Source organism: Cyprinus carpio, chromosome B10 (genome assembly GCF_018340385.1).
Source record: "Cyprinus carpio isolate SPL01 chromosome B10, ASM1834038v1, whole genome shotgun sequence".
Lineage (NCBI taxonomy): Eukaryota > Metazoa > Chordata > Actinopteri > Cypriniformes > Cyprinidae > Cyprinus > Cyprinus carpio.
Genome location: NC_056606.1, coordinates 23,440,342 through 23,466,426, shown reverse-complemented (window position 1 = coordinate 23,466,426; position 26,085 = coordinate 23,440,342). Strand labels below are relative to the sequence as shown.

The 26,085-nt window shown below is 36.1% G+C and overlaps 1 protein-coding gene across 1 annotated transcript; it reads right to left on the bottom strand.

Annotated features, from left to right (window-relative positions):
- Window positions 1-3,195: 3,195 nt before the first annotated feature.
- Window positions 3,196-24,772, bottom strand: opn4xa (opsin 4xa). Its single transcript, XM_042733309.1, has 9 exons — window positions 24,103-24,772; window positions 19,056-19,189; window positions 18,224-18,427; window positions 15,259-15,430; window positions 13,289-13,450; window positions 10,263-10,370; window positions 10,004-10,178; window positions 6,724-6,879; window positions 3,196-4,949 (listed from the first exon to the last, which is right to left on the bottom strand). Exons 1-9 carry the CDS (start codon window positions 24,246-24,248, stop codon window positions 4,626-4,628), a joined length of 1,581 nt encoding a protein of 526 aa, XP_042589243.1. The 5' UTR covers window positions 24,249-24,772; the 3' UTR covers window positions 3,196-4,625.
- Between the last annotated feature and the right edge of the window lie 1,313 nt (window positions 24,773-26,085).

The window sequence follows — 26,085 nt, the reverse complement described above, 5'->3', positions numbered from 1 at the left end:
TTTTGTCGGTGGAGCAGCTGCGCTGATCACACGCTTCAAGAGGACGCGCAGACGAGGAAAAAGAGCTGGCGCGCTCGTGAGACTCAGAAAACGCGGATTTCGAACGCCTTTGCCTAGCATCCATCTGGCAAATCTCCGCTCTCTCCCCAACAAAACGGACGAACTCCTTCTGCTCTCTCGGACAAATAAGGATTTCTCACACTCTGCTGCTCTGTGTTTCACGGAAACTTGGCTGCATGACGCTATTCCGGACAGCGCGCTCCATCTGCCGGGCTTTCAGCTGTTCAGAGCGGACCGCGATACAGAATCAACGGGGAAATCGCGCGGCGGCGGAACGTGCTTTTACATCAATGAACGGTGGTGTGCAGATGTAACTGTGTTAAAAAAGATGTGCTGCTCAGATCTAGAAACACTCTTCATTAACTGCAAGCCGTTCTATTCGCCGCGGGAGTTTCACTCGTTCATTCTGGTGAGCGTTTACATCCCTCCGCAAGCGCACGTAAGTCTGGCTTTACAGAAAGTCGCTGATCAGATCACAGAGACAGAACAACAACACCCGGACTCCATTTTAATCATTCTTGGGGACTTTAATAAAGCCAACCTCTCCCGTGAGCTGCCAAAAATACAGACAGCATGTTACATGTCCCACAAGAGACAGTAATATATTGGATCACTGTTACACCACAATAAAGGATGCATATCACTCTGTTCCACGAGCAGCTTTGGGACGTTCTGATCACTGTCTGATTCATCTTATACCGACCTACAGGCAGAAACTAAAATCAGCTAAACCTGTAGTAAGGACTGTAAAAAGATGGACTAATGAAGCAGAGCAGGATTTACAATCTTGTTTTGACCTCACTGATTGGAGTTTCATATGCAAGCTGCTGCCACTGATCTGGACGAACTCACAGAGACTGTAACATCTTATATCAGTTTCTGTGAGGATATGTGTATTCCTACCAGGACTCAACTAATTTACAACAATGACAAACCGTGGTTCACAGCAAAACTCAGTCAGCTCCGTCAGGCCAAAGAAGATGCTTTCAGGAAGGGGGACAATGTCTTGTATAAACAGGCTAAATACACACTGGAAAAGGAGATCAAAGTGGCAAAGAGGAATTATTCTGATAAAATAAGGACTCAGTTCACTTCCAACGACTCAGCATCAGTGTGGAAAAGTCTGAAAGAGATCACCAATTACAAGACACCATCCCCCCAGCACTGTGGAGAATCAACGACTGGCAGACGATCTGAACGAGTTTTACTGCAGGTTTGAAAGAACACCCATCACCTGCCCTGAACATCTCTCCACACAACCGTTCACACCATTTACACCTCTTGCAACCCGCCCTGAACACCTCTCCACACAACCATTCACACCATTCACACCTCCTGCAACCCCCCCTCTCCCCCACACCTGCAATTCAGATAAGCGAGGATGCGGTGCGCCAGGTCTTCTGGAAGCAGAAAAGGAAAAAAGCACCAGGCCCAGACTGTGTTACACCAGCTTGTCTGAAATCCTGTGCTGACCAGCTAGCCCCCATCTTCACACAGATCTTCAACAGATCACTGGAGCTGTGTGAAGTCCCTTCATGCTTCAAACGCTCCACCATCGTCCCTATCCGAAAGAAATCCAAAATTACAGGACTAAATGACTACAGGCCTGTGGCTTTAACGTCTGTGGTCATGAAGTCATTTGAAAAACTGGTGCTGGCCCACCTGAAGGACATTACTGGACCCTTACTGGATCCTCTTCAGTTTGCCTACAGAGCAAACAGGTCTGTGGACGATGCAGTAAACATTGGACTGCATTATGTTCTGCAACACCTAGACAGACCAGGGACTTATGTGAGAATCCTGTTTGTGGACTTCAGCTCGGCCTTCAACACGATCATCCCAAACCTCCTCCTCCCCAAACTAACTGAGCTCTCTGTGCCCACCTCCGTCTGTCAGTGGATCAACAGCTTCCTGACAGACAGGCAGCAGCTAGTGAGGCTGGGAAAATACACATCCAGCACCCGTACGATCAGCACTGGAGCTCCCCAGGGCTGTGTTCTCTCCCCACTGCTCTTCTCCCTGTACACTAATGATTGCACATCTAAGGACTCCTCTGTCAAGCTCCTGAAGTTTGCAGATGACACCACATTCATCGGCCTCATTCAGGATGGTGACGAGTCTGCTTACAGACAGGAGGTTAAAGAGCTGGCTGTCTGGTGTACTCTCAACAGCCTGGAGCTTAACACGCTCAAAACAGTGGAGGTGATCGTGGACTTCAGGAGAAACCCCCCTGCTCTCCCCCCACTAACCATCATGAACAGCACTGTGACTGCAGTGGAGTCATTCAGGTTCCTGGGCACCACCATCTCTCAGGACGTGAAGTGGGACATTCACATTGACTCCATTGTGAAAAAGGCCCAGCAGAGGTTGTACTTCCTTCGCCAGCTGAGGAAGCTTAACCTGCCACAGGAGCTGCTGAAACAGTTCTACTCCGCCATCATTGAATCCGTCCTCTGCACTTCAGTAACTGTCTGGTTCAGCTCAGCTTCTAAATCTGACCTCAGAAGACTACAGAGGGTAGTCCGGACTGCAGAGAGAATCATCGGTACAACCCTCCCGTCTATTCAAGAACTGTACTTATCCAGAGTGAGCAAAAGGGCTGGCAGAATCACTCTGGACCCCTCACATCCAGCACACTCCCTGTTTGAACTGTTTCTGTCTGGTGGACGCTACAGAGCTCTGAGCACCAGAATGACCAGACACAGGAACAGTTTCTTCCCTCAGGCAATCCATCTAATGAACACTTGACAATAACTGTGGAACACATTACACTATTTATATTTACAGACACATATACTTATTATCTAACACACATACTTAGTGTACACTTAAATTATTATTTTTTTTTGTAAATAATATACCTGTACATACATAACTGCTCGTAATATATCTGCCATACAATTGTCAATTTGTATATTGTCATTCCTTACCTACTGATTTGTATTTTTTGTATTTTTTTATTCTTTTATTGTGTGGTTTTTTGTTTCTGTCATTCTCTTGCACTGCGGAGCTTCTGCTTCTGTCACGAAAACAAATTCCTCGTATGTGTAAACATACCTGGCAATAAAGCTCATTCTGATTCTGATTCTGATTCTGATTCTTATTATTTCAGCAATTTGTTGTATTGGTATGTAAATCTAAGAATCATGATGAAGATTCAGGTCACTTTTTGTTGTTTTATACTGTATCTTACACAAGTATATACATCTTTCCTCACAAACCACTCGAACGTTCTGGCATAGGTTACTACAAAACAGGATTCGACAATGTACAGGTGCCACAGGATTAGTTTTTGGTTATGGGATGACTCACATGTACGGTGCTTGAGAACATACAGCCGAAAGAAGCACACAATATAAAGCTGAGAGATCTAGGATAGAGCAATTAAACGTGCTTTACACAGATCCCTCATCTGACTGTGTTTTACAGTATTGGGATGAACATAAAGAAATTTTCGAGCTTCAGTATAAGTTAAGCTCTATCATAAGTATTTGTCCTGTAATGTCAATTAACACACAAGAAAAAAATTACTCATCATTTGACTCATAAATAGTTACCGTAAAGCACTTACAACAGCAGTACACAAATTTCAGAATAAAAACATCCACAAAACAAAACTGGCACATCCTGATGTCCAAGCGGAGAATTGAATCAACATGGATCTAAAGTGAGCGGCGTAATAATACTATTGTCTTCTGTAGAGCTGCTTTACAGCTTGAATCGGTTTTGTTTCATAACTGATTAACTTTGCAACACTGAGAGTGTCATTAAACTGAATTGAATTGACATTGAATTGAATTGAGCTGAATAACAATAGTAACACTATTGTCTCCTGTGGAGCTGCTTCTAGCTGACATTGAAGTCATTTCATAATTGATGAATACTGTTATTTCCTGCTTATTGCTGCTTTGAAACAACCTACTTACCGGAGTCACTTGCAGTATGAAAACTGTCAGTGTTAAATTTATATTATATATTAAATCATTTCAGTGTCATGACCACAAAACATCAATAAATATGGGAAAAATATTTTATGATGCATGCATGGATATTAGAAAATAACTTTACATGCAGCAAAATCTACTTACATTAACTACTAGTATTGCACGACAAGCAAAAAAAGGACATCACAAATAATAAACCCAGTTTTTACTGGATGATTCAGCGTTTTAATAAAAACAAAATCCCTATGCCTGCTTTAAAACTCTTGTTTTACTTGCATTGCAATAACTGAAATTTCTGCTTTCACAATTATTTTCTATATTAATCAAAATGAGTCAATATGCTCAACTTGTATTGAACCCAGAACATTCCTTTAGAGAAATTAATTGAGTTAAATGTTTTTAGTCTCATTATGATGTGTGTGATGCATATTCATAAGAACACTCTTCGTTAAAGAGCAAATGTGCACAGTGGTTGTGTCTCTTTCAGCTACTTCTACACTGTGTCTACACTTCTACACTACACTTGTTCAACTAAAATACTGATGTGAACACTGTGGTTCTCAAGCGTCTTCAGTGAAACATAGACATACAGAAGAGGATCTCTGGGTCTCTGGTTCAGCCTCAGGAGAGGAATTTCTCCACAGACTCCAGAAGCTCACTGGAGCAGTTCAGGCTCTTGAGGTCCAGTATTAATTTGTCTTCTCTGGTCTGCTCTGACGTGGGGCCGATAATGATTTGTGGCTCCTGTGTGTCTTCATAAAAAGCCAGACCATTGCTCAGGGGGCTCAGGGAATTACTGTCCTCTTGTTCCTCCTTGCACTCCTCCTCTTGTTCCTCCCCTGGAGTGTTTTTGGCCATGAGAAGAGGAACAGTGGCCATGTTGACGGACTCGGACACCAGGTCAAGGCCGCAGTCATTCAAAGAGCCGTTCTCTGTGGCTGCAGCCTGTGATGGATAAAACATTTACAATTATGCTTTTGACAGATGCCTTTAACTAGCATTCTTAAAAATAACAGTTCCAGATATGAGGTTTTAACAGTGATGCCATAGAAGAACAATTTTTGGGTTCCACAAAGGACATTTCATTGAACATTTCTGTAAAGAATCATTTTTAAAGAAGCTTTTTCACTATCAAGAACTTTTTTTTTTTTTTTGCAATGGAAATGTTCCATGGATGCTAAAGGTTCTTTATGGAACCATCAATGCCAATAAAGAACCTTTGTTTTTAAAGGGGACAGAACACACTCAGTTTTTGCCAACCTCATGTTAATCTTGAGAACCTACAGTATATGCCATGCTTTGGGCAGAGCTAAAGAGACACAAGCACGCGCAGCTTTTGCGTAGCGATCGTCTGCAAGCTGTGACATTGCATAAATAAAACATGGACAAAAACTTTACTTAAATTTTAATTAATTTGTCACCGAAATGACAGGAATAAACACACTTGCACAACTCCGTTTCTGCCCTAGAGCAACAAACTGCATCCAGTGGTCCCTTAACGCTGGGTTCTTGGGAAATCTGAAGCTTCTGGGGTCGACAGTGTCACCGGTGGAATCACTTGCATTTTTCCCGTGCAAAGAACTTAAAATGCTCTGTTATTTTTGATCATCCACATAAGAGTAATACATCATTTGAATCTGTAACGGGCCTACTTTTATTTGTGTACAATCACAATATCAACAAAACATTGTGCTTTTGTAAAATAATGAAAATAAACAGGGTGCGCTTTCAGCCGTCTCGGTCTCCGCTAACTTCTTTTTGAAACGCGTCACTAAAATGAACCCAAACTCAGCGAATACTTGACACACAGACACGAGAGAGATGTCTATAGAAAGCTTGAAGTGTCTACTTTTAAATGAAGTAAGTCTTATGGAAAACAAATATTCTCTGTTATCTGTATGAAACCAATACGATGTGTAGTCTTTCCCATCTGAGCTCATTATCTGTTATGTGATCACGCCCACGGGCCGAGCCTGGCTTTTATATGATAAATATTCACGTGAGACGCACAAACATGTAAACACCCACATCACCTCCATAAACAAAGCATGAAGATTCATCAAGTTCATCTCAGCAACTTTTTGTTTTTGGAAGAAAACACGCTGTGAGGAATAAGATTTGTATTTACCTCAGAAGAAGAATGCAATGCGACGCGCAGCTTGATCTATCGGAGGAGATCATTCTAATAAGTAACTGATTTATTCTATTAGTGTTATTGTGACAAACCTGTAGCCTACACATTTTACTTGTTAGACTGAGTCTTGTTAGAGAAGTAAAAGCGATTTTATTGCCATTGAACTTTAACACCTGTACACTCCTAAAAATAAATGTTGCAAAAGTGCAGATTCTGTGGATGGAGGTTAAAGGATCTTCATGAAATCATAGCCAATAAAGAAGAACATTTATTTTTAAGAGTGTATAACCATTCCAATGCAAAAAAAAAAAGGTTTCTTTAAATTGGAGAAGGATTCTTTAAATTATTAAAATGATTCTCACACTAATAAAAAAAATGATTCTTTACAGAACTGTTCACTGAAAGGTTCTTTGGGGAACCAAAATTGGTTCTTCTATGGAATCGCTGCAAAGACCACTTTGTGGAATTTTTATTTTTTAGAGTGTACATTACAGCCACGCTGTGCATTTAATCAGTTTCCTGAGAATCCATGACTAATAATGATCTAAATAATGATGTTTACTGCTCGTGAAGTAAATACCTTACCTTATCTTCACTGTGGTTTTCCTCCTGTCGCCTCTTGTTCTTCGTCTTGCCCTGTTTAGCTTGTGTCTTCCATTCTTCATCTCTCAGCTGATTGGCCGAATGTGAGTTTCTGAGACTCCTTTGGTCCACAGGATCTAATTCTACATCACTCCAGACCTAGAACACATGCAATATAATGTATACTGACACATTTGACATAAAAAACAGCCATTTTTTACAATGTTTGATTGTTTCATGTCTGATTTCCTCCAACTGGATAGATTTAAAACCTGAAGCTAAAAAATGATTGTGTCTATCATTGACTAGTACACAGTTTTACGCAAAATATGTCAACACCAAATGGCCAAAATCTGCAGATATGATCAATAAGTCCAATTTTCATTTTTTTAAGTTATAAGAGATTCAATTTGATTTCAGTTGACTTCTAATGACTTGTAAAGCCAATTTTATTATATTTAATTCAAGACAGCAACTGAACTTAAGTTTTTAACTTAAATAGGTGGGATTCTTTTTTAGAGAGTTGAACCGTTCAGACTGCAAATCAGGGTAGAAATCTGTGCAAAAGTAACTTAGCAAACACAGAGTAACAGCTGGCATGCAGTTAAAATGATAAAATGCAATTATCTGCACTTTCATACAACCAGATTTTGCAGTTTTTTAAATAATTTTTAAAGATTATTTATTAAACAGCAACTTTAGTGGCCACATACAGTATGTCTATATTGACACTATGCAATTATACAGTATGTAAAGATTCAGATAAGGAGTGAATATCTCCACAACGCATTATCAAATTATCAAAAGTTCTCAAAATGTCTTGTCACCCAAAACATACAACAAATTTACAGAGATAAAACTTGATGGAATCAAAGTCTTACATTTTAAAATAATTTTGTCCATCATACACAATGCAATTTTCTGTGAAATCTGTCATCTCTGACTACTCAGAATCTGCCTCTGACTTTCAGAAACAAGAGTTGAAACATCCAGACTAATCCAGCCTTTAGCAAACAACAAGTAACTTTAACAAACAATCACGTAGTAGAAAAGGTATCAATTAAGATGCAAATAACAGGCCTATAATCCCAGAACATGAACTGCATATCAACACAGACACATCTTGCCTGTATAAGAAGAATAGGTAGACAGATAAAATACAATATAATTAATAAGAAAGAGCATTTGCTTTTCTTTCAGCCTGTTCTTGAAGTAGTTCATGTCTTACGCTGGTAAAATCAGAGCAACTTTAAAGATTATACTATATAATGCACAGTCACTATTAACATTTCTGCTGCTGCACAAATAGCGTATACTGTAAGCAGATTTTAGCATTATAAGTGCATTTATTTATGATTTGGTTTAACTCCGTATCAGCAGCAATGGCTAGATTAGTCTCACTGGATTATTACAATTAATGGAAAAATTAATGCTTGGAAATGTAAACTGATATTTCCTACTGACACACTACAGTCGTGGCCAAAAGTTTTGAGAATAACATAAATATTAGTTTTCAAAAAGTTTGCTGCTAAACTGCTTTTAGATCTTTGTTTCAGTTGTTTCTGTGATGTACTGAAATATAATTACAAGCACTTCATACGTTTCAAAGGCTTTTATTGACAATTACATGACATTTATGCAAAGAGTCAGTATTTGCAGTGTTGGCCCTTCTTTTTCAGGACCTCTGCAATTCGACTGGGCATGCTCTCAATCAACTTCTGGGCCAAATCCTGACTGATAGCAACCCATTCTTTCATAATAACTTCTTGGAGTTTGTCAGAATTAGTGGATTTTTTGTTTGTCCACCCGCCTCTTGAGGATTGACCACAAGTTCTCAATGGGATTAAGATCTGGGGAGTTTCCAGGCCATGAACCCAAAATTTCAACATTCTGGTCGTCCGAGCCACTTAGTTATCACTTTTGCCTTATGGCACGGTGCTCCATCGTGCTGGAAAATGCATTGTTCTTCACCAAACTGTTGTTGGGCTGTTGGGAGAAGTTGCTGTTGGAGGGTGTTTTGGTACCATTCTTTATTCATGGCTGTGTTTTTGGGCAGAATTGTGAGTGAGCCCACTCCCTTGGATGAGAAGCAACCCCACACATGAATGGTGTCAGGATGCTTTACTGTTGGCATGACACAGGACTGATGGTAGCGCTCACCTTTTCTTCTCCGGACAAGCCTTTTTCCAGATGCCCCAAACAATCGGAAAGGGGCTTCATCGGAGAATATGACTTTGCCCCAGTCCTCAGCAGTCCATTCACTATACTTTCTGCAGAAGATCAATCTGTCCCTGATGTTTTTTTTTTGGAGAGAAGTGGCTTCTTTGCTGCCCTTCTTGACACCAGGCCATCTTCCAAAAGTCTTCTCCTCACTGTGCGTGCAGATGTGCTCACACCTGCCTGCTGCCATTCCTGAGCAAGCTCTGCACTGGTGGCACTCCGATCCCGCAGCTGAATCCTCTTTAGGAGACGATCCTGGCGCTTGCTGGACTTTCTTGGACTCCCTGAAGCCTTCTTTACAAGAATTAAACCTCTTTCCTTGAAGTTCTTGATGAACCTATAAATTGTTGATTTAGGTGCAATCTTAGTAGCCACAATATCCTTGCCTGTGAAGCCATTTTTATGCAACGCAATGATGGCTGCACGCGTTTCTTTGCAGGTCACCATGGTTAACAATGGAAGAACAATGATTTCAAGCATCACCCTCCTTTTAACATGTCAAGACTGCCATTCTAACCCAATCAGCCTGACATAATGATCTCCAGCCTTGTGCTCGTCAACATTCTCACCTGAGTTAACAAGATGATTACTGAAATGATCTCAGCAGGTCCTTTAATGACAGCAATGAAATGCAGTGGAAAGGTTTTTTTGGGATTAAGTTAATTTTCATGGCAAAGAAGGACTATGCAATTCATCTGATCACTCTTCATAACATTCTGGAGTATATGCAAATTGCTATTATAAAAACTTAAGCAGCAACTTTTCCAAATTCCAATATTCCAAAACTTTTGGCCACGACTGTACAGCAAAAAATAGACATAACTGATTTAAAATATTTTTTTAGCTGCAGAGAATACTAGTGTTCTAATCATTTTGGCCACCACTGTACACCTGGTCATATCTATTTTACAAAATAATAACAATAACAATATCTCCTTGATTTAGTGCTGGATTTGCATTATATTATAAATACAAAGCATCACATTCGTAATATTGTGCAATCTGAATAATGAGGTCATGCAGTCTTGAACTAAATTCAGTGTCCTCGTAGTAAAATACTAACCGTGTCTGCGGTGGACATAGAGGAGACTCGCTGGAACTTGACCTTTGACCCTGATGACTGTCGGCTGAGCATGGGCTCCTTGAAGGAAGATTCGCTGTTGGACACCGAGATGCAGTCTTTCCGTGATGACTGGGAAAGAAAATGCAGACACGGCACCTTCTCAGCCAGCGTGTCTCTGTGAATCAGTCAGAAACATAGATGCGTCACATATTGTCTCCGTATCGTGTGGCTGCTAAGGTGACTGCCTAAGGCTACAAACCTGTACTTGGAGCGTATGATGGCGTAGATGAAGGGATTGTAGATGGCTGATGCTTTGGCAATCACTGCGGGAACTGCCTTGGAGTACGGCGTGAGAACGTGGCTGTACCTGAACCATAAAAACAATAACCAAAGCACATCTTCAGCTCTAGACATAGCACATCCCTGCCTCACAGAAACTCATGCTGGTCTTTTCTGCAAGCATTATTCACAAGGAAACGTTGCCTGAACGTTTGCAGTCCTGGTGTGCAGTTTTTATGGTTACTGAAAGTGTGATGTCAGTTTTACACTGCAAAAGCTGATTATCTTGAATAGCATTTCTGTCTTGTTTTGCAGTCCAAATATCTAAATATTCTTAAATCAAGATACATTTATTTAAGAAGCAAAATAACTTGAAATATAAAGTCTTGCTTTCTGAGAAACTGTATTAAAATTAAGTGAGTTTATGCTTAAAACAATAAAAAAAAAAGCTTTCAATGGGGTAGGAAAAATAATCTAGCTCTCCCTTTGAATTAAAATATTTCTTTCTTGTTTTAAGCAAATATTTAAAGATCAAAATTAAGTGAGTTAATGCTTAAAACAAGAAAAAAATATTTGCCAGTGGGGTCAGACAAACAAACTTAATTCTTATTTTTCTGACCCCACTGACAAATACTTTTTTACTTGTTTTAAAAATAAACTCACTTAATTTTCATAATTTTTTTTTTCAGAAAACAAGACTTAATATCTTACTGTAAGTCATTTTGTTTGTCAAGCAAATGTATCTCACTTTAAGAATGTTTAGATACACTGCAGAAAAAAAAAAAAAAAAATATATATATATATATATATATATATAGTCTATTTTCATTGCAAATATCCCAGAAAATTATCAAAATAAAGTTAGATTAAAACAAGAAAAATACCTGTCAATAGGGTTGAGATACAAATAAACCTAATTCACAGAAACAAAAATTATATTTTTCTCTTGTTTTAAGCATAAACTCACTTTATTTTGTTAGAGTTTTTCAGAGAGCAGCTTTATATCTGAAGTCATTTTGCTTCTCAAGCAAATTTAATTTGAATTAAGAATGTTTAGATATTTGAACTGGAAAACGAGATAAAATACTAAATATGAAAATCATTTTTTGTAGTGTATTTGTACTAGAAACCAAGACAAAAATTGTGAGAAGATGTTTGTGAGCGGTCAGGAGGAGCCGGTGACCCCTGCAGTGGCTGTTTACATGACATGGAAGTGACCTAGAGGTGTTGTGAGCTGAGCGGAAAGAATCACATGCCTGATTATGTCTATCCTCCAGAACACTGAACTCTGACGCTAACACAGAGGTGTTAGCATCAAGCTGGTTCGCCCTACGCAGTCCTCATCGCCTCAGTGAACCCAGCAGCCTTTAATTCAGCTGATAAACCCTGTCTTTTGCTGCGGACAGTACTTCTATAAAAGGACGTCTCTTCACCCTGGAATTCTGAGAAAGTCTCCGATCTTCTGCGTGGTTGGACTCCCTTTGATAGACTACACGTGAATCTGAACACTTCTTCGAGAGGTTAGATGAACTACGTTGAACTGGCCATCACAGTTTAGGAACAAACCGCTAAATACAAATGTGTGTAATTTAATTCCATTTTTATAGAGCATTTTAGCACTTCTACTTCCATCATCCATTATGAATGAGTTGTTGATTGCCTGAAATAAGATCTGTGGTGAACACAAACTTAAGATATTTTCAAATGTTGTTCTACAACATAAAATACATCAGTAATTCCACCTTGTGTTTTTTTCTAAAGTTTTTACTTGAAATAAGGTAGTTGCTGACAAGTTGCTAAATGAGGTAAATATGTAGCATTGCATCACAGTCAAAAGAACACTCTTCAGATTATAAAAAGGTAAGAAAGAGATGTTTCTTTAAAGAATCTTGACTGAATTGTTCTTTGTGGAACCAAAAATGGCTCTTCTATGGCATCGCTGAGAAGAACCTTTTAAGCACCTTTATTTTTAAGAGTGTACACTACCAGTCTTAATGCACAGATCCCATCTTTTGACCATATCCTATTTTTTGGCCCACTTGATTACACTGACTTTAGACACGACTGGTATCCAATATCTGTTTAACCAAAAGGATTGTCTGCAGTGATCGCTTTACTATGCACATGGTAGACCCTCTAGTTTTAAACGGCCATGCTGTTAAAATGATTTATTTAATTCACATAGAGTGGCCATCGTAAACGCAGCCTTAATGCTGTATTTGTGTCAGCTTTTGTCTTCTCAAGATGTAACTGATGGATACTTGTGGATTATTGTGATGTTTTTATCAGCTGTTTAGACTCTCATTCTGACGGCACCCATTCACTGCAGAGCATCCATTGATGAGACACTGATGCAATGCTACATTTCTACAAATCTGTCAAAATAATGACTACACATCTGCATTTAGTTCTATGCACTATGCACTGGAAAACAACTAACCAACCGTCAAACCAATGACACAAAACTCATTTCAAGCAGATGCCACTAGCACATCTTGGTGTTTCCATCCACCTATTTTTATGCACAGTTTGGGATATTGCATAAAAAGACGCTGGATGGAAATGACAAGATGCATATAAATTCAAAAAATGCGCTTAAAGAACTTATGCACTTAACTAAGTAGGATACATTTCTTATCCAATAAGAAAACGTGCATAAACTGTGATGGAAACACTTCTACAGAATAAAAAATAAGAATATCTGCCTATGAGGTTTGAAAAATAATCTTAATTCAAAGTCTAAACAAGATTATTTTTCTTGCTACATTAGTATATTTTTGCTTGTTTTAAGCAAAAACTAACAAAATTTTGATACTTTTTTTTAGAAAACAAGACATACTTGTATAGTAAATTCATCTTGATTCAAGAATTCTTAGATATTTATACTAGAAAACAAGACAACTTACTGGATGGAAGCAGTGCTTTATTCGCAAATGCTTTATGTGATATTCCAATTTTGCACATAATTTTAATTCGTAACTTTGGATGGAAACATAATTACTGTACCCTGCCCAGGCGATGAGAGTGACGCAGGCGTAAGGAGACCAGGACAGAACGAACACAATGATGACCACGAACGCGATCTTCGCCAGCTTCCACTCGGTCTTTATGGACTGCTGCTGGATGAGCGCTGTCTTCCTCACATGACTGCCCAGCTTCTCCAGATCTCTGTACACACAAGAAGAAGAATTTTTCCAAGAATGACATGTACAGCATATGGGGACATCCCAGTTAGGGTGACCAGACGTCTTGCCATAACCTGTCCTGATTGTTTATCATGGTGATCTTGAGCCCAATAGGCGTGTGCAGAAAAATAAAACAGTGTAGGACAAATATTTATGTCCCCATTGTCTCTATTCTGTTTTTTTAAATATGTGACCCTGGACAACAAAACCAGTCATAAGGGTCAATTTTTTTAAATTGAGATTGATACAGTACATCATCTGAAAGCTGGAAAATAAGCTTTCCATTGATGTATGGTGTGTTATGATAGTACAATATTTTGAAAATCTGTAATCTGAGGGTGCAAAATAAAAAATTCTAAATATTGAGAAAATCATCTTTAAAGTTGTTCAAATGAAGTTCTTAGCAATGCATATTACTAATCAAAAATTAAGTTTTTATATATTTATGGTAGGACATTTACAAAATATCTTCATGGAGCATTATCTTTATTTAATATCCTAATGATTTTTGACATAAAAAAAAAAAATTGATAATTTTGACCCATACAATGTATTGTTGGCTACTGCTACAAATATACCCCAGAGACTTAAGACTGCTTTTGTGCTCCAGGGACACATATTAAGAACTGTTGTTCATGGTGTTTGGAGCAGGCAGCCAAATGTTTAGTGATTGTTTAACATGACTGAATGAATTCTAGGCACACGTTTTAAAGGAAGCGCACAATCATTTAGATCAAACTATCACTGATAAGCTACTACTAAATATAAAACTTTAAAATGAAAACGTACATTTTCTGTAAAGTTGCTTTGCAATGATTTGTATCAGGAAAGTGCTATACAAATAAACTTGAATTGAATTGAATCAGACTCAATATTGACAACAGATATTTAATAATATATCAGTATTTACAGATGACATGCTGAAAATAATGCTGAAAATAATGCAAATAATGCTATATGGATCAATACTTTAGGGGTGTGAATGCCTGATAATAAATTAATTGATCAGTGAATTTATAAAAAGTGGTAACCTGCAATCGTCCTCTTAAATATATTTCCTCCTGATTTCACCTTAAAGAATAGTTTTGTTGGTATCAATTCTGGTAAAATGGTAAAATTTCTGGCTTGAATGAAACCAGTTAAATAAGATGTTATGGTTTTTCGGTTATAGATTTGTTTTCAGTGTAGATCAAGATTATTTCATTGGATAGTATATTAAATACTAAATAATAAAGTAATGCTTTCTAAATAAATGTAATCATTGAGAATATTATTTTTTAACATTTTATATTGTTATAATGTTAATTTATGTAAATTACATATATAATGTGCACTTAATGTATATAATGTAAATCAGTTTAAATACTCATTTTCATTTAAGTTGAAGTACTAAAATAACTAAAATTAATAAATAGAAAATAAACCTATATAGACATTTTTTTAAAATAATAATAATAATAATAATAATAATAATGACAAAAACACCCAACAAAATTACTTATAATTTAATTAAAATTCAAATGAAAACTGAAAATAAAAAATAAAATCTGATGCAAAATATTAACAAAAACTAAAATAGTAAATCAATGATACTAAAATAACACTGGCTACAGTTACTGCTGTAGCTACAATTTTCCACAAATTATTTGGCAACAAACTAGTCAGTATTTAGCATGCATGTAAAAGGATTTTAAAGCCATTTATCAAATATAGTGAAAAATCTACAAATAAATCTGAAAAGGTATGAGATGATGAAATGGAAAACGTGTAGGAACCTGGTTGACGTTGTACCTGCTTGCACTCCGAATGGCGAGGAACATGAAGAAGTAGCAGTAAGAGATGATTCCAAGAGGGATGAAGAACACAAAGCAGCAGAGCATCAAAGTGTAGCTCTTGTTCGCCGGCGTGGATGTCACATAGTCCCATGTGCAGGACGTCATGAGGCCTTCTGGGATATAGGAACCTGTCCAAGAAAAACAGAGTCAAGAAACTCAAAAAAAATTGTTGTCTCATCCAAAGGCAAACGAAAGACGTTGCACTTAGTGTCAATTTTTGTCAACCAAAACTATGATGCAAAATGTTCGTTGATGAGTTTTTTCCCATGTACTGATATCAAGTTTGAATTCAAATTTTTTCAAAAGAGTTGCTTATTTTTTGCAATCTGGCAACCATGCACACGCAGTCACTCTTTATTGCGAAAGTGTGGCAGCCGATGATGTGAAAACACGTCAAACAAGATGGAGTTTAGCGATCTAATGAAAGTGACACTTAGCCGGTCTGTGTTCTGTCATGAGATCTTGACTATATTTTTTGCTTTTTTGGTTGCTGAATAAATGCACTTACTCAACCGCTGTTGATTTAATAGAGAAACAGAAGCTATTGCAATTTGGATTAAGTGGGATTACTATTAGGAATTTCACTGTTACAATATATGTTTGTTTGTTTTTTACCAGTTTTCATATTGTATACAGAGAGAGTGCATAAGTCTGATATTAATTTTAAAAAGCCTATATAATAAATCAGTACACTAGATGATGTAAAATAAACCATGCGTATTAGTTGATATTTGGGCTAACTGGTGAAAGTGCAATACTTAAAATGCAAAAGTTAATTTCTCAAATGACAATTATTACAATAATAATTTTGAGCAAAAATTATTTTTTGTCAGTTTAACCAATTACACAACATGACGAAATTGTGACCACGATTTCATTGACTGAAACTAGACTATAATGTTTAAACATTTTGTTGACTTAAACTTGACAAAAACATGACAAAGTTGACTAAATATGTTAATAACTAAAATGTGCATTTGAGTAAGACTAAGACTAAAAGAACTGCCCCCCCCCCGACTGAGTCTGGTTTCTCCCAAGGGTTTTTTCTCCATTCTGTCACCGATGGAGTTTGGTTCCTCTGGCTTGCTTAGTTGGGGACACTTCATTTCCAGTGATATCATCAACTTGATCGCACAGATAGTATTTAAACTGAACTGAGCTGGATGATGACATCACTGAATTCAATGATAAATTGCCTTTAACTGACAATTGAGTGTTTACTATTGTCCTTCTGCATTATTACACACTATCTTCCTATTTAATACAGTAAAGCTGCTTTGACACAATCTGTATTGTTAAAAGCTCTATATAAATAAAGGTGACTTGACTTGACTTGACTAAATTATACACTGCTGTACGGTTAATTAATAATAATCTTATTGCTAAAATGTCATGTTTTAATTGACTAAAACTAGACTAAAATACTTCAGACGTTATTTGACTAAACCTAGACTAAAATACTTCAGATTTTAATAAACTAAAACTAGACTAAAATACTTCAGATTTTAATAAACTAAAACTAGACTAACATACTTCAGATTTTAATAAACTAAAACTAGACTAACATACTTTAGACGTTATTTGACTAAAACTAGACTAAAATACTTCAGATTTTATTCGACTAAAGCTAGACTAAAATACTTCAGATTTTATTCGACTAAAACTAGACTAAAATACTTCAGATTTTCTTTGACTAAAACTAGACTAAAATACTTCAGATTTGCTTTGACTAAAACTAGACTAAAATACTTCAGATTTTATTCGACTAAAACTACACTAAAATACTTCAGATTTTATTCGACTAAAACTAGACTAAAATACTTCAGATTTTATTCGACTAAAATTAGACTAAAATACTTCAGATTTTCTTTGACTAAAATTAGACTAAAATACTTCAGATTTTATTCGACTAAAACTAGACTAAAATACTTCAGATTTTATTCGACTAAAACTAGACTAAAATACTTCAGATTTGCTTTGACTAAAATTAGACTAAAATACTTCAGATTTTATTCGACTAAAACTAGACTAAAACTACTTCAGATTTTATTCGACTAAAATTAGACTAAAATACTTCAGATTTTATTCGACTAAAACTAGACTAAAATACTTCAGATTTGATTTGACTAAAATTAGACTAAAATACTTCAGATTTTATTCGACTAAAACTAGACTAAAATACTTCAGATTTGCTTTGACTAAAATTAGACTAAAATACTTCAGATTTTATTAGACTAAAACTAGACTAAAATACTTCAGATTTGCTTTGACTAAAATTAGACTAAAATACTTCAGATTTTATTCGACTAAAACTAGACTAAAATACTTCAGATTTGCTTTGACTAAAATTAGACTAAAATACTTCAGATTTTATTCGACTAAAACTAGACTAAAATACTTCAGATTTTATTCGACTAAAATTAGACTAAAATACTTCAGATTTTCTTTGACTAAAACTAGACTAAAATACTTCAGATTTTATTCGACTAAAACTAGACTAAAATACTTCAGATTTTATTCGACTAAAACTAGACTAAAATACTTCAGATTTTATTCGACTAAAACTAGACTAAAATACTTCAGATTTGCTTTGACTAAAATTAGACTAAAATACTTCAGATTTTCTTTGACTAAAATTAGACTAAAATACTTCAGATTTTATTCGACTAAAACTACACTAAAATACTTCAGATTTTATTCGACTAAAACTACACTAAAATACTTCAGATTTTCTTTGACTAAAACTAGACTAAAATACTTCCGATTTTATTCGACTAAAACTAGACTAAAATACTTCCGATTTTATTCGACTAAAACTAGACTAAAATACTTCAGATTTTATTCGACTTAAACTAGACTAAAGTAGTGAGACTTTTAGTTGACTAAAACAAAATAGCTGACAAAATGAACACTAAACTCACTCCATCCCACGAGGGGTGCCAGACTCCAGCACAGAGAGTAGATCCAGACCAGGAGGATGATAATGAGTGTCCGGCGTCCGGACGTCCAGCGGATGGCCTGCAGGGGTTTGGTGATCACGACGTAGCGGTCGATGGAAATGGCCAGAAGGTTGATCATGGATGTGATTCCGAACAGAGCGCCACAGAAGGCATACATCTTACAACCTGCGTGGAGAAGCAGATGTGTGATGTGGAAACAGAGTAAGCATCGTTTTTTAATAAATATATTTATTATTCTCACATCAACAATTTACAAAATCAGTTCAATATACAAATAAACGTTATTTTCTAACCTATACCACCCTCACTAGACATAACACTTAAATGAAGATTGTTGCGAGGCAGTGAGCTGACGTATAAAATAAAATGAATAAATAAATAAAAACAAAAGAATAATAATAAAAATAAATACATAAATAAATAACAATAATAATAATAATAAATAAAGAAGTTAAAGTAAAGAAGGGTTACATTATAACATCAACAGTCAATGTAACATCCAAGTTATTCATGTATGCAATAAATTCGCCCCAAATCTTTTTAACATTGAAGACTTTTTTTTTTCTGATTTCCATTTTATAACTATACATTTCTTTGCTGCTATCAGAGCCAACTTAACTAAACATAAATTCTTCCTTTATCAAGTTGAAGAACTGATTCATCCCCCAATAACACAGATCTCGGATTAGATGGAAGCTTAACATTAACAGTTTTGTCAATGGTTTGTATTATGTGTCTACAATAGGGTTTAAGTAACTAAGCGTCTTGATGTGGAGGATGGGAAATTAGGTACCCATTTCACCAAACACCCATTCCTTGTACATGCAGTTGACGAAGAAGATGGGTGACTGAGTGATGGCCATGAGGAAGTCGCTCACTGCCAGATTCATGATGAAGTAGTTCGGCGGCGTCCGTAGTTTCTTGTTACTGAAACACAAAAAAGTACCTTCAGTCACAATCCCAGTATCAGAAGCTCATAGTAGATGTAAAGCAAAAGCATGTTATTTATGGCCATTTCCTCAAAACATCATCTAAACTTATTGACTTTGACCAACCAAACACATGCGTCACCTCACACTCCTTTAAACCTTTAATGCACCGATATTTCACACAATTATTTTCACTTTTATATGATCAAACTATGCAGTTAGTGATAACTGGAATATATCTCTATATAAATTCAAAGATATATAAAGGTAACGAGTGCATTTTGCATGATGCATTATCAAATTTAAATGAAAGAGTTTGGTGAATCTTTAGACAATATATATATATATATATATGAGATATAATATATATATATATATATATATATATATATATATATATATATATATATATATATATATATATATATATATATATATATATATATATATTAAACTTAGCATGTGTTTTTATTTATTTATTTATCATATTTGATCCATTAGACTTTTATGGCTCATATAGCCCAATATAGAGGAAAATCATATGGAGGAAAAAATGTCAATTTCATTCAGAGTCAAAAATAAATAAATAAATAAGTTGTTACCCAAAAAAAACTGTATTAGATGTAGATGCTCATATTTATGTGGACAGAAAGTGATGCAATTCTTATGCTTGTAATGTAAATCAATGAGATCTTTATAACAATAGACTTTATAACATAAAATGAACTAAATATCAGTCATTGTTCTATATCTTCAACCATATGTCTTACTAAGACAAGATTGACATGATCCAAATATCTACTGCAATGCAATCCAATGCTGATTGAGAGATGAAGCAATAAAGGCTCCTCAGAAGATGTGAGATGTTCTGGAGGCTTGTGAAGATCATTCCTCCACTGAGAAACTTCTGGAAACAAACGCTCCTCAAAAGATCCTGATGATCAGATTTGAGACTCTAAAACATGACTGATGGAGAATCAAGTAAAGCTGAGCTGCTTCAGTCCAGTAAGAGTTCATCTGGAGATATTACTGCAGTTATTCTGACCTTTACTTGATCAAAATCACTCAAGAATTGACAAGTAAAGCTCCAGTTGAAGCTGGACGTTTGTACAATTACACTAAAAGACCTTTTACTGGAAAAAAAAATCAAAACTATCAATCAGACGACAGACCTGCAGTAGATAGAAACAGTGCTAGAAACTTCTACACGCTTTGATGGTGTTAAGTTTATTGGTTCAACACATTGCGTCTGAGGTGATTCATCACACAACAATCATTGTGATTGCACATCATCTCATTAATCCTACAGTCACAGTTCACACAATTTCCTCTGATTGAAAGTCCCCCATCTGAAACCCTCATCCCCGTCCATCAAGCATTAGAGCTGCAGGAGACATCAACACTTCACGGGAACAACACGGCCTTTCCTAGAAAGCTCTCAGCTGACAGACGATCCAGAGAGACGCTGCAGCTCACTTCACGAGGACGAGTTGTGATTCTCAGTCAGGGTTCAAATCCTCACATACTGTACAGTACGATGAGAGTCTGTTAATGCTGCTGGTTGACATCTGATTAACAGCAGTCATGATTATTTATTAGGTAAGACATAATCTGGGACAGAGATGGATTGTGCTTTGGTTGCATATATTGGACAATGTTAAAGGACAATGTTAAAGGTACTGTCTCAAGGAACTTAGCTGCCTACTGGCTCGTGGTGTTTTTATGATAGGACGTTTTATTCGTCGTTGGATCTGCATCACCTAAACACTAAAGTTCGGCCGCCACTGCCCATCAGCCTCTATATAATCACTGCGTTGTCTTCTAATGGAAGTAAAAGAGGTTGCACAAGCTGAATTTGAAAGAAAATGTATGTATAGCATAAGCATAAATGTTATGAGCTTGTTGAGCTGGTCTTGTTAATGCACATCTAAGCACATTAAGTAAATTCTGTCCAGCACACAGTAAAGTTAATGGAGATGAGTGCTAGAATAAATGAGAAGCCTTTTTAAAGAGGTCAGGCATTGATTCTTGTGTTGTGCAGCGGGTCTGCTGAATTAAACAGGTCGTCAGTGGCTTTGTTTCTGTCTCTTGTCATCAACCACCGAGAAGCTGATGGTATATTTTCCACTTCCACATGATCACCACAAACTCCCAAACCCTACAGGCCTGCATGTGCATCTGATTAATTACGGTCAAAAACATTTTGCTTTGTTTACAGTCAGTGTGCATCATGTTACATAATTGCAAGGCTTCATTTCATTACATTATGCAATCATATTGTTAGTGGACCAATGCAAACATCAGCTTCTTGAAGACATAACTTAGAAAAAAAAAAAAAAGTAACACTTTATAATATGATCTCATTTGTTGACATTAGTTGATGAATTAACAAACTAACAATGATCAATGTATTTTTAAAGATTTTATTAATATTGGTTAATGCTAGTTAATAGAAATACAGTGATTTATTGTTTTTTAACTTTAAAATATCAGTAACACTTTACAGTTGTATCTCATTAGTTAATGCACTATCTAGAGCAATATTTTTAAAGTATTTGTTAATATTGTTAAAGCTAATTATTGATTGTTTGTTCATGCAAGTTCACAGTGCATCAACTAATGTTAACAGGACCAACTTTTAATCTAGAAACATATTAGTAAATGTTGAAATAAACATTAAATAAGATTAATAAAGGCTATGGGAACACAATTACTCATTTAGTTAATGAATGAAACCTTATTGTAAAGTGTTACCAAAAAAAAAAGCTTAAATGAACAGTCTTTTAAGCCAGAATATAAAAAGAATAATAAGTAAATGTGCTTTTATATGTATATGAATTACATAAGATTGTCTCTCAGAGTCAGATCTTTAGCACTCATACAGTAAGTGTGTGTGTTTTGTCTTTAGAGCTGTGATCGATAACAAAGTGTCATGGGACTGAGGAGAGCAGCGCGCTTTGAGAGTGAGAGCTGAACAAATGCAAAAAGTGTGTCAGCGGCCCTAGAGGATTTAGACTGAATGCATCACATAGAGTGTATCCTATCCACATTTTGGATTGGTTTTAATCATAGTCTTTACACTAAAATGCCACTTAGTCATGTTTTACTCATCTGAATTGTTTTAGTCTAGCTTTAGTTGACTAAATATCAAGATTTTAAAACAATTCTCTAAAAACTCCAAATTCATTATATACTCCTGGAAAATATATTATTAACCTGTTAATATGAGAGATTTTAGGGTTTCAACAAGCAACACACACACAGATTTAATGGGTTTTTTTTATGAAATATTAAATGATAAAAAATTGAAATGATACTCTAAATATCTAACTAAAATGCAGCACTGTTTGTCATTGAATAATTCACTCAACCAATTAGTTTAAAGGGCTGATTCTTTCAGAAACAAAGCAAGCCCTTATGAATGAGTCACTGAATTATTGACTCATGATTCATTCAAGCAGTTGATTCATTCAGAAACCAAGCAAGTAACTGAATCATTGACTCATGATTCATTCAAACAGCTGATTCATTCAGAAACCAAGTAACTGAATCATTGACTCATGATTCATTCAAACAGCTGATTCATTCAGAAACCAAGTAACTGAATCATTGACTCATGATTCATTCAAACAGCTGATTCATTCAGAAACCAAGCAAGTAACTGAATCATTGACTCATGCCATTTGTTCAAAACCATGGATGCATTCAGTAACGAAACACTGCTGTGTGTTGCTCAGAGATTCTCAACAGTTAGAAAGTGCGAAACTGTGCAAAATACATTAACTTCATTTCATTGATGCATAAAATCAATATTGACAAAATCATCAGCGTTGTGAAAAAATGTAGTTGACGAAAACTATAAAGCCAATTGGTTATCAACAAACTTCACACTGCAGTTAACCTCTCCTGTTTAACCTTGATTAATCTCATACTTTATTTACAGGAATGACATAATTCTACATCCACTCACAAGTTTTACATTAAATCTAGGTAAAGAATCATGAGAACTTTATCATTTTCACCTCCGCATTTGAAAACGCTCCTCACCATGAAGCTGCAGTGTGTCTGCTGTTACCATCTATTACTGACGGCAAACCATCCCTCTCAGCAGAGACTAAAATAAACCCGTCAGTATAAAACCATGTCAAGACTGCTAGACTTCAAACAGGAGTATGAGTAATTAAAATAAAAGACAAAATCAGCAGTGAGTCACACTGCAGTGACACAGGATTGAGGAGTTATTAAGACCAAACATTTCACAGCATCAGTTGGCGCAAACCTCAGTGAAGTCAGTATACTGGAATATGTGTCTTGAAATCTGTTTTTAATGAGATATTGTGAAAAAAGAATTACAAAAGATCTTAAAAGTGGCTCAAACTGTGCTCAGATTTGCTAAGATCAGAGATCTCAATATGAATTTATCAAATTCCGTCGTCATCCACATTATTTTTACACCGATAAGTTTGTAAAAATGAAGATACTTTAATGTTTTTGAAAGACGTCTCTTCTGCTCACCAAGAATGCATTTTTTTATCAAAAATACAATTAAAATAGCTAAATATTATTACAATTTAAAATAGCAGTTTTCTATGTGAATATGTGTTAAACTGTAATGTATTTCTGTGATGCACAGCTGTATTTTCAGCATCATTACTCCAGTCTTCAGTGTCACATGATAGCAACATGGCAATAATATTTCACAATTTTTACTGTATTTTTTATAAATACGGCCTTTGTGAGCAGAAGAGACTGAAATGAAATTAAATGTACTTTGAAAGTTTCCTGAGCTATAAAGCAAAAAATGCCTTAAAAGTAAAATCTTTCCTCCAGAAACTGTGATGCTCACCTAGACACTTCACTGTCAAAAAGAGCCTCAGCTTCATAACAATAAATGCTTAAAGTTGTTCCTACCTGAAGAAGGCATACATGACCAGCATGTTTCCGATCACTCCCACAGCCCCGATGACTGCCACGAAGAAGGCCACTATGTAGTGTGCATGATTGGGAACGTCCACTTTCCTGAAGAAGCCTCGGTTCATGTCCACCGGCTCCTCCATACCTGCCAGGAGACGCTCATTAAAGCTCCATCTGACTTCATGGACCTCTTAAAGTTCAGCCAAAGAGTTTCTCCAGAAGAATCTCCTTACAGTGACCTCTTAATACATTTCCAACTCGCTTTAGTGTGGTTACACCGGTGTTTGTTGAAGCTCTTATCTGTTGCACGGCATGTGATCCAAGAGGCTTACGGGAAATAAGAACACGCTCTGTTTGAGCTCTCACTCTTCCTGCTCCAAAAACCGCCTCCAGCTCCAGAAATACGGACAAAACAATAACACGTGCTGCAGATAGACTTATTTTAAAATAACTTCACATGAATATGCTTCATGGGCTTCATACCTGAGAAGGTGAATTACTGCATGTCTGTCTGGATGAGCTTCAGTAACACTCTCTTCATCTGAGCTGTAGTTTCAGTTCATGACTAATATTACATGTTATGAAACAATATTTAGAGTCTCTTGAAAACATGGGGTCAGTTGTTTCTGGACTCTCAACAATATGTAAAAATAGGCTGAATATGAATGCTGTATACTGTTACCAAACTTATTTAGATTGTATGATTCTAGACACTGATTACATTTATTTTTAACTCCCTTTTCCCTAACTTGTTTATTTATTTTACTATAATTATAGTAAAAATGAATTTGACTTATGTAAAACTTGTTTATTATTATTATTATTATTATTATTATTCTAGCAGCAAACAATAAATTAATAAATCAGGCCAAAATATATTTTTAATATATGTTGTAACAATGAAACTCAATAAAATATATTTTTGACATTTAAAACGTATTTAGTTTCAATCTTTTACATGTTTTGACAACAAATAACATTTCTCTTCAAATGTACTGCATGTAAATGTAATTTCTTGAATTTAAATATATGGAGGGCAAAATATATTTTTAAAGGTTTTTATAAATAGGCCTATATTTATATTTTTTACATATATTTTCAAAAATATATACTAAAATGGCCAAAATATATATTGGTAGAAAAATTGATTTACGAAAAAAAAATTGAAATATGTTTTACCAAACAATGATGTTGTTTTAATTTTGGCCACATCTGAAATAGGTCCATTATTACCTGAGAAGTACAAGATATACGCTAGAATAAATCTCTTTAGCTTTTGTTAAATGAATGTTTCATAGCGCTCCAAAAGGATCGCGAATCATTTGATTTGTATCGGAGATTCGCAGCGGGTTCGCGAATCATTTGATTCAAATCGGGACTTCGGATCAGGATCGCGAATCATTTGATTTGTATCGGAGATTCGGAGCGGGTTCGCGAATCATTTGATTTTTATCGGAGATTCGGAGCGGGTTTCGAGAATCATTTGATTCAAATCGGGACTTCGGGAACAGGATCGCGAATCATTTGATTTGTATCGGAGATTCGGAGCGGGTTCGCGAATCATTTGATTTGTATAGGAGATTCGCAGCGGGTTCGCGAATCATTTGATTCAAATCGGGACTTCGGATCAGGATCGCGAATCATTTGATTTGTATCGGAGATTCGGAGCGGGTTCGCGAATCATTTGATTTGTATCGGAGATTCGGAGCGGGTTCGAGAATCATTTGATTCAAATCGGGACTTCAAATCAGGATCGCGAATCATTTGATTTGTATCGGAGAATGGCACCGGGTTCGCGAATCATTTGATTCAAATCGGGACTTCGGATCAGGATCGCGAATCATTTGATTTGTATCGGAGATTCGCAGCGGGTTCGCGAATCATTTGATTCAAATCGTTTGATTTAGATCGGAGATTCGCAGCGTGTTCAAATCGGGACTTCGGATCAGGATCGCGAATCATATGATTTGTATCGGAGAT